Source organism: Manis pentadactyla, chromosome 17 (assembly GCF_030020395.1).
Source record: "Manis pentadactyla isolate mManPen7 chromosome 17, mManPen7.hap1, whole genome shotgun sequence".
NCBI lineage: Eukaryota > Metazoa > Chordata > Mammalia > Pholidota > Manidae > Manis > Manis pentadactyla.
The window spans coordinates 53,040,966-53,057,123 of NC_080035.1; the positions used below are offsets into that span (position 1 = coordinate 53,040,966).

The window sequence follows — 16,158 nt, forward strand, 5'->3', positions numbered from 1 at the left end:
AGGTGAGACTTGTTACTGTTGCGTCCACCACTGCACCCTCAATGTTGCGCGGTTTCCGTAGCATAGTAGTCCCTCAGATGTTCACTGAATTTTAATACTGAATTGATTTTGTAATATTGAATTTTAATATTGCTTGCATTATGAAAACATATTTATCAAGAACCTGAAAGAATTCTGAGCCAGATAATGTCATTAAAATACAGAAAAAACTAAACAAGTGGGGAAATCAAGACACCTTTACTTCTTCCTTTCTGGTAGGTACACGGTAGTGACAGTGCTCAAGCAGGAAAAGGTTTGCTGTCAAAATGGGTAATATCCACTTTGTTCCAGTTTCTGTCTGGTCAAGTCTGGGGCCAAGGTGAACTTAGAGACAAAGATGTGTGCATGGCTCTAAGGGAGATATTTAAGATGCCAAATTTACTCTGTCCTCCCTGCTTTTCTCTCTGGTCACTGCCACAGCCTCCCCCTGCCTAGGCCTCCCTGGGAGTGCGAGCTGGGCTTGGGCACACCCCAGATGGAGCCAATGCTGATCGGACCCACGGAGGCTTTGGCTCCTCCCACTACCTCCAAGATCAGAGCGAGAAGGGCAGGGCCATGAGCATGTTATCAGTTCTCCTCAACCCCAAAATGCATTGAGAAATGGAAGATAGGAACGAAGTGCAAAATAATTACCCACCCTGGTTTTTCCCCAGAAAGACAATTCTGAAGTACCAGTTGCATAGGACCTCTCTCTAGATCCAGGATACGACTTTTGCAATATATGGCATTTTGCTTCCTCTCCTCTTTCCTGACTCATTTTCTCCCATTCATCAACCTCTTCATACTAATTCTATTCTATATGTTCTGATCTTTTTCTGAAAACCTCTTTATTTTGCGCTTACAATGTTAGATGATATAAATATGCTCCCATATTTTCCTTTCCTTTTTTAAGGGCACTGTAGTGACTACAACTGGTGATCACACCAATGAAAAACAAAATTGTATCATATATCCTACAGATCATTAATTACCAGGCAGATGAGCTGTATTTCTTGAATAACCTACAGCCTTTCTAAATTACTGGGCAAAGTGCTCTTGCTACCAAAATCTCCCCAAGTCCTGACACAGAAAACTTTCCAAAATCTACCTACCGTTTCACTCCCTCCTTTGAACCTGTTTTCACTGTTCCTGGTGCAGATGTAATTCTTGTTCCTCTGAAGTGCAGGCCAGGAGCCAACAACTTCCCTATTCTTTCTATGTGTCAGATTTATCCTGTATATCTTGGGTTATTTTCCCAATACTAGGTCCAAGGATTCAACTAAATAAAGAGAAAAGCTCCATTTGAACTACTCTACTTCTTAGACTTTCCTGTATTTTCCCAAGTATCTCCAAACTGTTAAGAAAAATAAAATAAAAATTTAAGTTCAATAAAAGTATATTCAACTGAATTAAAACTGATTTTCTGAACCAAGGTATTGTGTTTACTAAATTCCTCTTATTTTAAATATTAATTTTTAAGGTAGTTTTATGTTTTTCTCTAAAAGTAAAATAAATCCAGTTTGAATTCTCCTCTGTTTGGCCCCTGACTTTAATTTATGGGCAAACACCATGATAAATAAAAGACTCTGGGATAGTACAGGTCTAAGATTCAGAAACATTAATTTTTTTCACCTGAACAAACGTCTCCCAAGTCTCTCCCAGGTGACATCCTAAGACACTTAAAAGTATTTTATCAAAATAATGAGTTGTTTTGCACAATCAAAAACATGCATTTGGCTTTACCTTTAAAGTGGTTATTTGCATTTTGACAAGTACTAAATTCAGGATAATATTTACCTTTACATAAACCATAGTTAGTTTGTATCAATAATTCAATACTTACCTAAAAGGATCATAAGCATCCTTATCAACATGAAGTCCATTTATATACAGATGAGCATCACCTGGCTGAATGTCAAATCTATTATGAAGATCCTTGAAATAGAGCAGAGTAATATAGTTAACTAAGTCATATAACAATAGCGATCTATGTCAGGAGTTGGCAAGCTTAGAGAAAATAGTTTAGGTTTTGCTGGCCACATCATCTCTGTAACCACTCAGCTCTGCCCTTGAGGCACAAAAGTAGCCATAGACAATACATAAACAAATGGGCAAGACTATGTTCCAATACAACTTTTATTTATAAAAACAGGCAGCAGCCAGTTTGGCTTATAGGTGGGTACTAATTTGCGCATCCCTGATCTAAGTGATGGGAATCTTGTGATAGGTTAGAGACACAAATATCTGAATATGTTGTTTTTACAATAAGTGCTATTAAAGTTGTAATGCTACAGAGATGACTTACCTACTACGTGTGTATATATGTATGCACATACACTCAGAATTTGATAGTTGCCACATTCCTATTCTTTGATATTCCAGGACTCAAAACTTTGGTGTATGTGTAAATATTTGCAGATCATTCTAATTTCATAAAACAGTATTTGAACATTTACTGTCTTTTCATTCAGTAAATATTTCCTGAGTGCCTGCTATGTGCTAGAAATGATTCTGGGCACCAGAGCAATTAATAAAAGTAAAAAAGGTAATGTCCTTACCAGTAGTGTATAGTTATTAAGATCATGGTGTGGGAGTCAGATCTACTTTCAATCTTATTTTGCTACCTACAAGTGGTAAGATTTGAACATATTTACTTAGCTTCCATGAATCTGAGTTTCCTCATGTGTAAAATGAAGTACTTGTATCTATCTTACATGTGTGTTAAAGTTTATACGTACTATGTACCTGTGTCTAGGGACATGCACAGCACTCTCAAATGAAGCTTTTATTAGTTACTGTTAGCAGGGTAGGCAAATTGGTTTAGGAGGAAAGAGTTAAGGAAACTTCAAACAATACATTTCAGTGACATCACATGATAAGCAACCTAACAGAAATTTTGCATAAATTGTTCTGGAAAGGCAGATAAAGCAACTAACTGGAAGAGATTCAGAGGAGCCTTGGCAGAGGTGAATTTTTCTGGATGGTTATCTCTCATCACAGCAGGGAGTTACATTCAGAGAAGGCAGAGAAGGAACTACATTTGTAAGAGGAAAGAAAACACTTCCACTGGATTTACACGGAGTACTGGCAAGGGATGAAACTTCAACATGAGAAGGTTCATAGGTAAAATTTTTATTTGTCTTTAGCTACTGCTGTGCCTTTCTAGTTTCAAAATCTACAGATGCCTAATGAACTCGTTGCCTGTTTTCCCCAAACTGCACTGAACGCTCATCCACATTGTCTCAAGCTCCCTCCAGCACCTCATCCATTTTACACCTTTACTCTAAGCGGAGAGCAGACCGAGCACACACATCTATTCTAAACTGCTAATTCACTCAAGAATGGTTATGCCAGGCACAGTACCTTGAATAAAGAAGATGCTAAAAAAAGGGTAATAAATTGAACTCAGTGAAGTTGATGGCTGAAATACTGTTAGTCTGGTGGAAAACGGAGCTGATAAATTATTTCCCCTTCCCCTTAAATCCTGGCAAATTCCCCAGAGCGTATCATCTAAAGCAGCCTTTCTTAAATCAAGGAGTAAGTTTTCAGTTTTTAGCAATATGGACCAGAGATCATGAAATCCTCCTTACTGAAATAAAACTTGAAATGCTAGACAAAAATATTAAAAATTCACTCTAAATGAATGGCTTAGCTTTTAAAAGTAAAGACTTCCATCTAACAGCAAAGAAGTGAGAATATGAGTTCAAGGATGAAAACCAACACTGAAGGCCCTGCTTTGACGAAATTGCAAGCTTCCTAGGAGGCCTAAAGCTTGAGTTTTTAAAAGTCAGTCACAGAATTACAGGAGGCAAAGCCTTGGGCCCACCCAAGGCAGGGAGCAAGGCCAGAGATATCTTTGTGCACACAAATACGGCCACATTCACAGTGAAAAGGTGACCTAGAAAACCAAATGGCCTGCAAAAACAGCTTTGAAAACTTGTCAGTCTCAACTTGATCCTTGGTGGAGGAAGAACAAGTCTTCCATGAGAACTCATGGCCTCTGATTTATCTTCATATGAGTTTGAGGCTTGAGTTTACCCTATTTTTAAGGTCTAGAAAAAGACAAAGACATTTTATTTAAAGTGGAATTAAGTTGGGAGTGCGCTTAGGGTTTGAGCAGAAACAACTACAAATACCCATGGAAAAAATATAATCTCTTTCAAGAAAGGAACAGGTATTCTAACATATTCCTTTAATAGCTAAAGTTGTTGGTCATTACCTGAACCTAAAAAAATCTAATTGATTGGATCTCAGAAGAGAAATCTCTCTGGTTGAGCTTTATAATGGTAAATTTCTTCTAGTCATGTCTGGAGGTTCCTAAACTGAAACTACATAAATTCTAAATTTAAAATTTGAAGTTAAATCAGATATAAATTTTAATATAGAGAACTTTTTCTTTTTTTCAGTATGAGTGACAAGAGAAGATAAGATTCTGAAAAATACATGTTTTACAGAGGAAATTTTGGAGAAGATACTCTAATTTAGGGATTTTTCTCTAGAACTCAAACTGCCACACAGTCTAAGTAATTAGTTGACATAATTAGAAAAGGTGTGAACTTTTTTTGGATGAGGTATAATCCTTTATTTGAATTTTGTATTTAAATATCTGCATTTGGTTTATTATGTAATTATGTAATTGAAATGATCTGTTTCACACTGCTGAAGTAAAAAAAGGAGGGGGTGTTTATTGGGCTAACTGCCCATATTTCCATTTTCCCCAAACAAAAAAATGTCATGGAATATAATTAACAGTTCTTACAGTGAACAGTAACAGATACACACTGGATTATCATTGAATTTAAAATCACCGGAAGTGGATTTGTGCCAGTCTCTGAGCAAAATAACAATTTTTGAACTTTGAAGGGAAATTTGTTGGAGTTAAAGAAGTTGCCTCCTGAATAAAACAAAACTCAAACTCACTTAAATGAATTCAACAGTCAGAATATTTTCTGAATCTCTGGATGAGTCCAAAGTCAATACTCATAAAAACTTATCAAAAACCTATACAAAGAATTCCTGTGCTCATTCCAGCAACTTCCACTCTTTCTCCTTATCTATCCATGACCCTTAGAGATAACCTTTTTTCTTGTTCATCCTTCTGGTGTTCCTTTTTGCAAATATACAAATGTGTATCTTGTTCACCTGACTTTCTTACACAAAAAAGACAGACTTGCCAACAGACAGCACCCTCAAACTTTGGAATTTTTAAAATCTGGTACCTTAGTTTAACTGATCTCTATGTATCTTATTATGAGTGACGATAGATCATCCTTCTGTATAGTTAAAGATCACTTATTTCTTTTTGCTTGTAAACCTTTGGTCTACATGTTTTGCAGGAATTATTCTTCAGTGTGCAGAGAAGAGATGCTGGGGCACTGACGCACTTCCGGGGCGCCATGTGCCCAGTCCGTGATGAACACTGCCAAGGCCGCTCCATGACGATGTGAACTTCTAGTTACAAACACTCTCTTCTCCCAGGTTGGAACCCCGGCTTGTTTGGTTACCACCCACATCCCCCACGTGGTAGTGAGTCACGTGGACTACCAGTCCAAACACACTCCCCCAAGATTAATAACACAAAAGCCATTACCATCTGTCTTTCTCTCGGTGCACTCTGAAGAAGGCAGCCAAGGCAGTCAGCAAGTCTGTTCTATTTCCTACACCTCCCAGGATTTCTATTCGTTGCAACATTTTATCATTGAGTACTATTTACCTACTAAGCCACCAGCTTTCCCTTACCTCTGTTTCAGTTTTGGTCCTACGATAAACATATCCAATTCTCAACAGACAGTAATCTGTCAAAGTGTCTTTGATCAGTTCTTGGTTGGGAGAAATTTCTCAGAAAGCACTCTTGGGAGCAGTAAGCTAACAAGCTGGGGTTCCAACCTGGGGGAAGAGAGTGCTTCTAATTAGAAATTCACATCATCTTGGAGTGTCCTTGGCAGTGTTCCTCACCGACTGACTGGGCACGTGGCCGCTCTGGAAGTGTGTCACTGCTCCAGCATCTCTTCTCTACATACCAAAGAATATTCCTGCAAAACATGTAAACCAAAAGTTTACATGCAAAAAAGAAGTGTGGTCTTCATACAGATTCAAGCACTCCCTGAATTCTTGATGTTCAATGTTTTTGTAGCCTACCAACTATACCTATTTGACTTAATAATTCCTAAGAACGCCTAGTTGCATATGTCATATTAGTGTGGTAAATTTTTAAAAAAGGAACTCAAACAAACCTTTTGATTTTCCTGTATATCCTCCCTCAGATGTTGATTTACAGGAATTCTGGTCAGAGATCTGGGAAAATAAGTACTGATATAATTCATTCTTTCTTAAATATTTAGTACTAATCTGTAATTCAGTATAATACATTACTCAGATAAGAAACTAAAAACCCCAAACACTTCATGGCTACAGATATACATTTCCATATAACTACTGAGCAAGTGGTACCACGGCTTTCATTTGACAATGGTACTCGATTCAAACGGAACAGACACTGTCAAATGTTCATGTGCACTAACTGTATGCATTATTATCAGAGCTTCTTTGCTACGAAATACTTTTTTTCTCAAAAACAAGTGACTGAAAATGCTATTTTGTATTGTTTTGCCTATACAAAGAAATTTTATTTGAAATTACCATGTCATATGTGTCAATGCAATAGGCAATTTTTTAGAATATCTGTACAAAAAGAATTTTAGTTAACCTGGGATCTTTACCAGAGTATATAAGTTCTAAAATACTAATAAAACTAACTTTACATATTAATTCTTAAAGAACAACTTGCATGTAATTTAAACTAAAACTGACCGAAAAAATCATTTCAGTTTATTCATGCTTTATAAATCAGGTGATAAATCTATTTTCAGGGTACCATGAAAGACCTCTTGGTATCCTGTCCAGCTTCCTGTTTATCTATCTTTTAAAGGTTAAGAATATCTCGATTTAAGATTCAGTAATCTGTACTGTGGATATATGTACAAAATAGTTTGAGACACACAGAGGCCTAGCAATCATCCACTGCCCAAGAAGGGATGCTCAGGGCACAAGGACGCTCTCCTGTTCCTTTCAATAAAACTCTGTTGTTGCACTTGTCATATGTTGTATGTCTTCAATATAAGCTAATTTATTTTATATTTTACTGGTTGCTTATAATTTTACATTGTCATTCCTACCAGAATACAAATACGTCAAAGTCCTGTTATTTTATAAATCCTTATAATAAATGGTATCTGAATTGCACGTACTGGTTACCTTCAGATATGCAAACATATTATTTATTGAACTGGAAGACATGTTTAATGTAACATTAGGATTTCTGGAAGCAAATTCAGTAAGATATCCTATTGGCAAAAAAACATTCCACAAAATATTCCATACAATTAAGACATTACTAATTGTTTGGAATCTGAAAGGGCAAGAACACGATTTGGCAGTTCTTTGAGCACAGATCTATTTAGAATAATACTTTTCATCATCCTCCATATGGGAAAGAAAAAATAATCCCTTATTATTTATTGCTTCAACGAGTTTTTCTTGGATTACCATGTCTCACTGTTTATGTTCAAATAATTTTTAAAATAAATTTTTTCTTTTACAGTTGCCCCTAATTCAGGAGTTCTTTTCTGTAGTATGTACACAACCATTACTCTCCTCTAGTAAATAAAAACCAATGTACATAATGAAGAAAAACCCTGATCTTATAAATATTACATATACTATAATTCATTGACATCATGAATTTAAATCAGCTGTTTTCATAAAATTTATTTAATGGAAAGAATTCTGGCTATAATAAAACCAATAAACTTTAATATACCTGGCTTTTATGGGGAAGTTCTGTGAAATATCTTTCATTAACTTTATGGCATCATAAACTGGAGTGGACATTATTTGAGAAGCTGCTTGAAAACTAAGATCTGGAAGGAAGAAATATCATTAAGAATCTAGAATAATGTCAGACAGTTTTGGATACTTCCATGTAATTTAAATAATTTAGTCAACCCTTCTTGCCAAATTTATATATAGACACATTAACACTCTTACATTTAGCATTTTCTAAACATTTAAATGGAAAAGTTAATACTATGTCCAATTAAGATAAGCTTTATACTTTTATGAATGAGTAATTATGATTTAACACCTATTATTTGTTTTCCTCGAATTACTGTATAACTTCAAAAAGAGATATATGGAAAGAAGTGTTGATGCAAAGCTATTTTTTCTATAAGTTAAATGAAACATGCTACAAAAAGCTTTGATACAAAGAATAACAAGAGGAAGGAAAAGAGAGCACTGAAGAGCCAATTCTGAAAATAACTCAAAGATCCAATGTGTTTAACTCAGTAAATATGAAATGTTTATTCTTTCAACATTGTTCTACCTTTATACTACAATAAAAATAAAATCTGAGACTTAGTGTTATTTTACCTGAAATGAGAATCCTATGGAAAGGAATATATGTGTGGATTACTGCAGTCAGTCTCATTACTTTGTCAAGAATCAGAAAAGGTTTTACAACTGAATTCCTTCGTTATCTAATAGTGAAGCCTACTGTTTCTCTTTAACATTTCACGAGAAGTAGAATTCTAGCTTATCAAATACTAGTAAAATAACGAGTTTAACAAAATAAGACTGGTTTTGTTTCCATATTCTCAGTGTGAAGTGGTGGACGAGGTGGGAGTTAAGACTAGACAAAGGTTTTTTTTGGGTAGCCTCTGTCTGGTGTGGTGGAGAGTCTGACAGACCAAAATTCAAATTCCAGTTCTCTAATCCTTTCTAGATAAATAACCTTAAATAAAATTTCCTCAACCTACCTCAGCATGTTGCCAGCCTCCACTATTACACTGAAGCTACCAGTGCTCACTAGTATCTCCTAACTGACAAACATAATGGGCATTTTTCATTTCTTATCTTACTAGGATCCTTTTGCAATAGGATTTCTTAATGCAATGAAAAAGTGGCTTTTATTCAGTAACCAGTGCTGGGTAAACTTGGTATTCACATGTTAAGGAAGGAAACTGAAGAACTATTTTACACTATACATAAAAACAAACTCAAAATGGATTAGAGATTTGAACTTAAGTTCAAGTTAACTTTACTGGAAGAAAACATAGTGGTAAGCTCCTGGACATTGATCTTGGCAATGATTTTTTTAAATTTGATACCAAAAGCACAGAAGCAAAAATAAACAGGTGGGACTTTATCATACTAAAAAGCTTCTGCACAGCAAGGAAATTATCCAAAAAAGAAACCTGAGGACAGTATATAATCAAAGATCTTGCCTGACAGCATTTGGCTCCACAACACTATACACCGAAACAGTACAATATAGTGATATGGAAAGAATTTAGGCTCTAAAATAAGACAGACCTGCTTATTTTAGGGGATCCCTGACTGTGCTTTATCAGATTTGTGATCCTGGACTAATTATTTTATGTTTCCATTTCTTAGTTTCCTCACCTAGAAAAGTGGGCTTTCTACTTCACTTGAGTTTTTAAAAAGTTAATTAGGATAATGCATATTAAGAGCCAGATATATAGTGCTGGCTAATATTTTTATCATTGTCAATCATCATCACCATCATGAGTAACTATTTTTATTCAGGTTTGATAGTACAACCAGTCTTTAAAAACTTTTTATAACATGAATATAATGTCACATCACATAACCAGTTTTCTGCACATAATTTATTTGAAAGCCCCTGAAAATTCACTTATGAAATCAGGGTGTAAATAACAAATGAGTATTTGCATATTCTATTAACATTATTTTTACTTTTTACTAAACTGCTCCATACTTAGATGACTCTTAAATTGCTATTTAAGACCTATACTTTGCCTCTGAAATTCAGAACCCCATATTTAACTGTCTTCTTGGTTTAACCACTTGGATACTTCAAAAGCAGCATGTTTAATGAAAAAAATTTGTGATCTTTCTGCCCCATCTTTGCCCAAATCTGGGTCTCTTTAGTCCTTTCTTTACAGCAAATACCACCATTGTCCATCCAGTGAGCAGAAAATGAATCTAGTTTTTACTGATATCTCCTTTTACCTCACACTCCATAGTGAACCTCTCACAAAGATCCTTGGTATTCTCTCTAAATTACCCAGCTCCTCAATTCATTCCAACCCCTCCTCAATCTCAAACAATCTCCACTTCTTGATAAAGCCTCTGCTTTCTGTTCCCCCTTCCCTTCCCTTTCCATTTCTCACTAGTTCAGATTTCCTGGCATTTACCCTTCTTAATCCTATCTACCTCTATTTTGCAGCAATTTTAATGGTAATTTTTATATATTTTTAAGTTACTTATGTTTATCTAAGATCCTTTGAGGAAATGTGGTGTCTGTTTTAGATAATATTATCTTCAGAATCTAGTGTTTTTCAAAATGTCAGTTGGAATCTATTATTAAGTAGTGAAATCAGATTAGTGGATAATGTGAAGTTCTTTTTTCTACTGAAGTAGAGTAGAATAAAAGAAAGTTTTGTCAGACTGAATAAAAAATTGTAAACATATATAACATATGCTGAAGCTTTTTTTTTTAGTTTTGAGCATACATTGTACATTTGTATATGGAACATGGTATAAAGTATATTTTCTACTATAGGTGTCAGCCAAAAATTTATGAACCCATGGACGTAATGACTGACACCTAGCAGACATTCAATAAATATTTATTGTATCAATTAAAAAAAGGAAGAAAATGTACTGATCACGTTCTCTTTCCTGAAAATCTATTTCCTTTAGCTTCTATAATGTGTTCTTCCATTTCTCATCATTCTGCCATGTCTTCTTCCTTGGCTCTACTTCCCACGTGGGGATGGGCACCCAGCACCCTCCTTTGTGCACTGATAAATCACTCAACACTTTCAGTTAGCACATTCTCCTTTGGAAAACCTTTATGCTAAGATTTTCAACTTTTTATATCCTCTCCTTTTAGCTTAAGAACTTTATATTCACCCCACTTTGGACCTTGTCATCTAGATAAGCTACAATCACTTTAAGTCAACCTTTTTAATGCCAATATCATTATTCCTAAGCCCCATATTCAACCTCCAAATCTACTTACATGTTTTATATTCTTGATACGCAGGCTTAAAGCTGGAAATCTTAAAGCCATCTTTGACTCCTTTTATCTCCTATTTTCCCAAACCAGCCGCCTTCTCTATGCCTTTGACCACAGTCAGAGTTCAATCTCTTATTACACTATTTCAATGATGTCTTAACCAGATTTCCTGTTTCTAGTCCCTTCAAATCTATCACACACAAACATTCGGAAGGCTAACTAAAGCTAAGCTGACTATGCATGTTCTCTGTTTATAAGTCTTCAAAAGTACCCCATCACAATTTTCTAAATTACCTGTGCCTTGGAGAACATTCTGAAGGAGAAGAAGGTAGACTGGTGCTTGTCTAGAGCTGGAGGAGTTGGGGGAAATAGGCAGGGACTGATAATAGGTAAGTTTGTTTCTTCATGGGGAGTTGAAAATACCCTAAAATTGACTGTAGTGACAGTTAAAGAAGTCTAAAAATATTCTAAAACTCACTGAATGTACACTTTAAATGAACTGTATACTATATCAATAATATCTCAATAAGCTATTATGTTAAAAGAAAGTTGATGAGACGTATGATAAAAGTTATGGATTACACAGAAAATGGCATGTCCCTATACCCTACTAAAAATCACAAATATTAAAAAATAAAATTACAAGCTGAAAAGGATTAATAATTCAATCCAAACTAAACTGAAAAGGATTAATAATTCAATCCAAACTAAACTGAAAAGGATTAATAATTCAATCCAAACTAAATTGTGGTCACAAAGTACCTGCTTATAGGATGTCAGCACAGAAGCTATTCTAAGCTAACAGCGAACATGCTATTAAGGTCAAAATGGTCTATTAAGCTCAAAATTATAAAGAAGAAAACTAAGATACAGTTTTGATTTCTTCTGACAGACTAGTTAGAATTTTTAGTGAATATTGTAGATTGCTTAAAACATAATTTAACACTTTAGATGAACATCTAAGAAATCAGTAGACACTTAGAAATGTTTCGAGACTATCAAATAACTACACTTTATATAATTCTAACTCTTACAAATACAAAAATGGACTTGCTTGATGAATAACCTCTTAATTATGTATTTCCAACTAATATAATAGTTTACATTACATTATTAACTATTACGGTATGAAGTAATTTATGTCATGTTACACAAAAGCTAATTTAACAATACAGAGATCAAAATAACTGTGTTAAGGTAGACCAAAATACTATACCTTGTAGTTCCCAGACTTTCAAAGGCATCATTTCTTTGTTGCTCTCAATAAGGTATTTCTGAAATGCTGTCAGATTATCTCTAAGATCTGAATATCTTTCTCTGTATTAGAATATTAAGTTAATTATCATCACCTATTACAAATCATTATATAAGCAGTGTATTTTTAAAATTAACTTTCAAATAATTAGAAACAAATTGTAATAATAAACTATGATGCAGCTATCTCCACAGAACTTAAAAATAATGAAAATTATTATTTCAAATAATGAAAAAATACTTTTTTCAATATATAAAACAAAACAAAATCTGGAGGGATGTACTCTCAACTGTTTTCATGTTAACATTACTATAACTGACCCAAGGATGAAGGTAGAATTATTAGTTTTAATGTTCTATACTCTTCATTTGAATATTTTATAAATCACAAGTATCATTTTTATAATATAAAACAAAAACTTTCATAGGATATTAATGCTTCCTATACAACCTTAGAGTTTATTTCTGAAAAGTTTCAACTTTGAAACTTATAAAAAAACGTGAACAACTTAAAAAAACATAAACATAAATAAATACATCTAGGTATCCTTTAGAGTGCCAAATAATAATGTAGTAAAAATATTTTACTATACATATGATCTAAACTAAAATATTCTTTCTTCTCTCTCTCATAAAATCAAGACATAGGTGCTATTTCAGATTTAAATAGAATTCTTAAAAACACTGTAGCTATCAGCAAGAACAACTTACAGAACACATACTTTCAACAGTAAATTGTTTTTCATTTTGCTTTTTAAAATCAACAGAATACATACAGAAATGCATTAACCTTATAGTTAGTAAACATACTATAATGCCAATATCACAATTTTATTAAAACATGGGACATTTTGAAAATGAATCAAGACTGACTATGTCTATTCCTATAGTGATATTTTCTCCTGAAAAGTAGTTCACTAAGAATTAAATTAACCCTTCATTTTCAATATGTTAAGTTATAGAGCAGTAAGTTTGTCAGAGCTATTATATTATTTTTATATTTATTCATTTTAATAATTTTCACTACTAAAATTATTTATGTAGTCAGACAAAAATACATTATTCATATAATACCTCAAAGCAAAGGATTGCCTAAATCAATTGAATAATTGTGTTAAGAACTATTTCCTTTTCCAAAAAACTTATATCCCAGAGTTCCAAAGGCTTTTTGGAGGATGTGCAATTTATTTCCATAAAAAGTTATGTTTAAAAAAAGAATAGAACAATGGATTCCAAAATGTTGAGACAGAGGTGAAAAGGTAATGAAAACGTATTGTTTTATACTGAACAGATACCTTATTTAGAATAAATACATTTTGCAAGATGCATTAACTTTTTAAGGATACTAGTATACCACTTGGCCAACATATTTTAGAAATGTAACTTCGTCATCTGTGTATGTCAGCTTAGTCTCCAAAATGTTCCCCTTGTACAACTGCACATTTTGTACAAAATGTACAGTTACCTATTCAACAGAATTGACCTTAGTGTCCCTTATAAACACTTTTAAAACTAAATAAGAACTAAAAATATTAATAAAAAGTCCTTTACTTTTACTTAATTTTACCTTTCTAATGGAATCACAAACTTTCCCTCCTTGTAAATAAGGGAAAGCACACAAAAAACTACCACAATCTCCATTCAAGAGTGTTCAGAGGGCAACTCACCATCCTCTGCCTCGTCCTCAATCAGGATGCAGGGGGAAAAAGAGGCACAACTTAAATTTTTGAAAGGTTACTCATACGTCTATATGAAATTAAGACCCGATATTGAAAGGTTTTAAATATGACAATCTGTGGTGCAGAATTTTAGGAAAATAAATACTTTCTCTTCTTTTGAGACATAAAAATTTTGAATATTTCATGCTTAAGACCAATATTAATTTTGATTTTTGTTACCCAATAGATTTGTAAGTGATTCTATAAAGTTTTTAGTTTTTTGCCAGAGATAACTTTGATCATTTTCAAGTCCTATTTTTCTAATCATACTCAGCACACTGTGGAATTACTGATTATTTTTTCTCAATTTTTTTGCTTACTTGCATTAACCGTGTGTTACTTCTGTAATAAATAAAACAAATATATGTGTATTTTAAAATGTGAAATATGCCAACACAGTATACTGAATTAATTTCTTTAAAAATGAACTTAAGAGTATAGTAATACAATTTCATTTCAATACAGACTTACTTTAGTTTCCCAAAGAGAAATCCTTGAACTTCATTTGTTTCAATCTCATCTTCTCCAGTAGTATTAGTCACAGCTATATTTTGGAAACAAAAACAAAACAAAAACATTTTCATACTGGGAAAGGAACATATAATAAAAAATTAGAAGAACTCAAAATGAAATTAAATTCCATTTGTTTTAATTAATTAATTAAATTCTCTGGTTTTCTTCCTTTGATCAGCTTAATGACACACACAGGTGCATATACTTCCTGCACGTTCTCTCTTTGTAAACAGGCTCAGGCTGATGATTAAACATTTTACAACCGCAATAAACATTTTGTAGATTATTTCATAGTCAAATTCTATTTTATAACAAAAATGATAAACCAAAGGACCTGCAACAAATCCTGGGTTTAGGTCTTAAATCAGGCAGGAGATATCCAAACTCTAACAAATGTAAGAGTTCTTGCATATTTCTGACACCTTTGAAGATCATCAAGAAGTCTTTAGAAAGAGCAAAATTCCTGGCCTCAAACAGTTAGGATATAGCATTACAGTCATTTCCCTTCCCTTGCTCTTCTTTCTTCCCAAGTGATTCTAATAACACAGTGTAGCAAGCGTCATAGGGAAGATACTTTGGGGTCATGAGAACGTGTGATCTCCCTCCGCCCGGGCTACTCTCTCATCAGGCACACTTCGCCCGGCCTATTCCTCTGAAGGTCTGGCTCCCAAGGGCTACAGCCATAAACCCTGGGGGCTTTGACCTAGCCTTCCTTTTTCTCCGTGGTGCTGGGACAGACAACAGGAAGCAGGACACAGAAGACACAAACTCCACTTGGTGAAGAGGAGTTAAGTAGGTAGGCACTTTTCACAGTGCATAAAAATTTTCCGAAAGAAAGCCCAGAATATATGGCATATAGAAAAGGGAAAACCATTCTCTGACAGGGCAGGAAGACAGGCAGCCATCTCAGACGTACTGATATATATGAGTCTTAAAAATGACTAGGCCTTCAGGGAAGTGAAAGAGGTGGGGGAGGAGGAAGGAACAGCATATGCGAAGGTATGAAATCACTCTATCACCGGCACACAGGCTTGGTGTGGAGCCAACTGTGGAGGCACCCAGAGGGCAGAAAATGATTCTGAACAGCAGTTTAGTGTTGCAGGGCCAGAAGGTACAAATGGGAAAGGGCTGAGGGAAGATGAAAAGGCAGAAAGTCAGAGTAGAAAAGCTTTCTTGACTATGCTATGGCACTGGAATTTAGAGGGATGTTACAGGGAGCCACTTAGGGATTTTGAATGGTGGAGCCACAAAATCAATTGGAGAATACTGACTAGTCTATTTTGGGGGTTGGGGGACTGAGGGCACTGAAGACCAAAGATCAGAGAGAAGGCAGTTAGAAGCCCCATTCACATACAAAGAGGGCAAAGGAGACCGGACCTAAAGCAGCAGTAGTTGCAATGGAGAGGAGGCAGTATATTCTAGATACCTGTGAAACGGTGACAACAGAGTTTAGTGTGCAATTTGTAATGTAGATAATCTACGTGATCACTTTTTAAACAAGTCTACAAGCTCAAGAATAGCTAGAAAGGGCCTTCTGTTACCATCACAACTGTTAAGTAAGATGCTAAATTATAAAGCTACACAGAAATA

At 34.4% G+C, this 16,158-nt stretch overlaps 1 protein-coding gene across 1 annotated transcript in view; it reads right to left on the reverse strand.

Moving 5' to 3' along the window:
• The window catches only part of UGGT2 (UDP-glucose glycoprotein glucosyltransferase 2), a 171,758-nt gene that overhangs the window by 118,184 nt on the left and 37,416 nt on the right, over positions 1-16,158 (reverse strand). The window contains exons 7-11 of the mRNA XM_036893788.2: positions 14,527-14,599; positions 12,300-12,400; positions 7,838-7,937; positions 6,252-6,312; positions 1,862-1,953 (exon numbers count right to left, since the gene is read on the reverse strand). Of these exons, the coding sequence (XP_036749683.2) occupies positions 1,862-1,953; positions 6,252-6,312; positions 7,838-7,937; positions 12,300-12,400; positions 14,527-14,599 (427 nt within the window). The remainder of the gene's footprint in view (positions 1-1,861; positions 1,954-6,251; positions 6,313-7,837; positions 7,938-12,299; positions 12,401-14,526; positions 14,600-16,158) is intronic.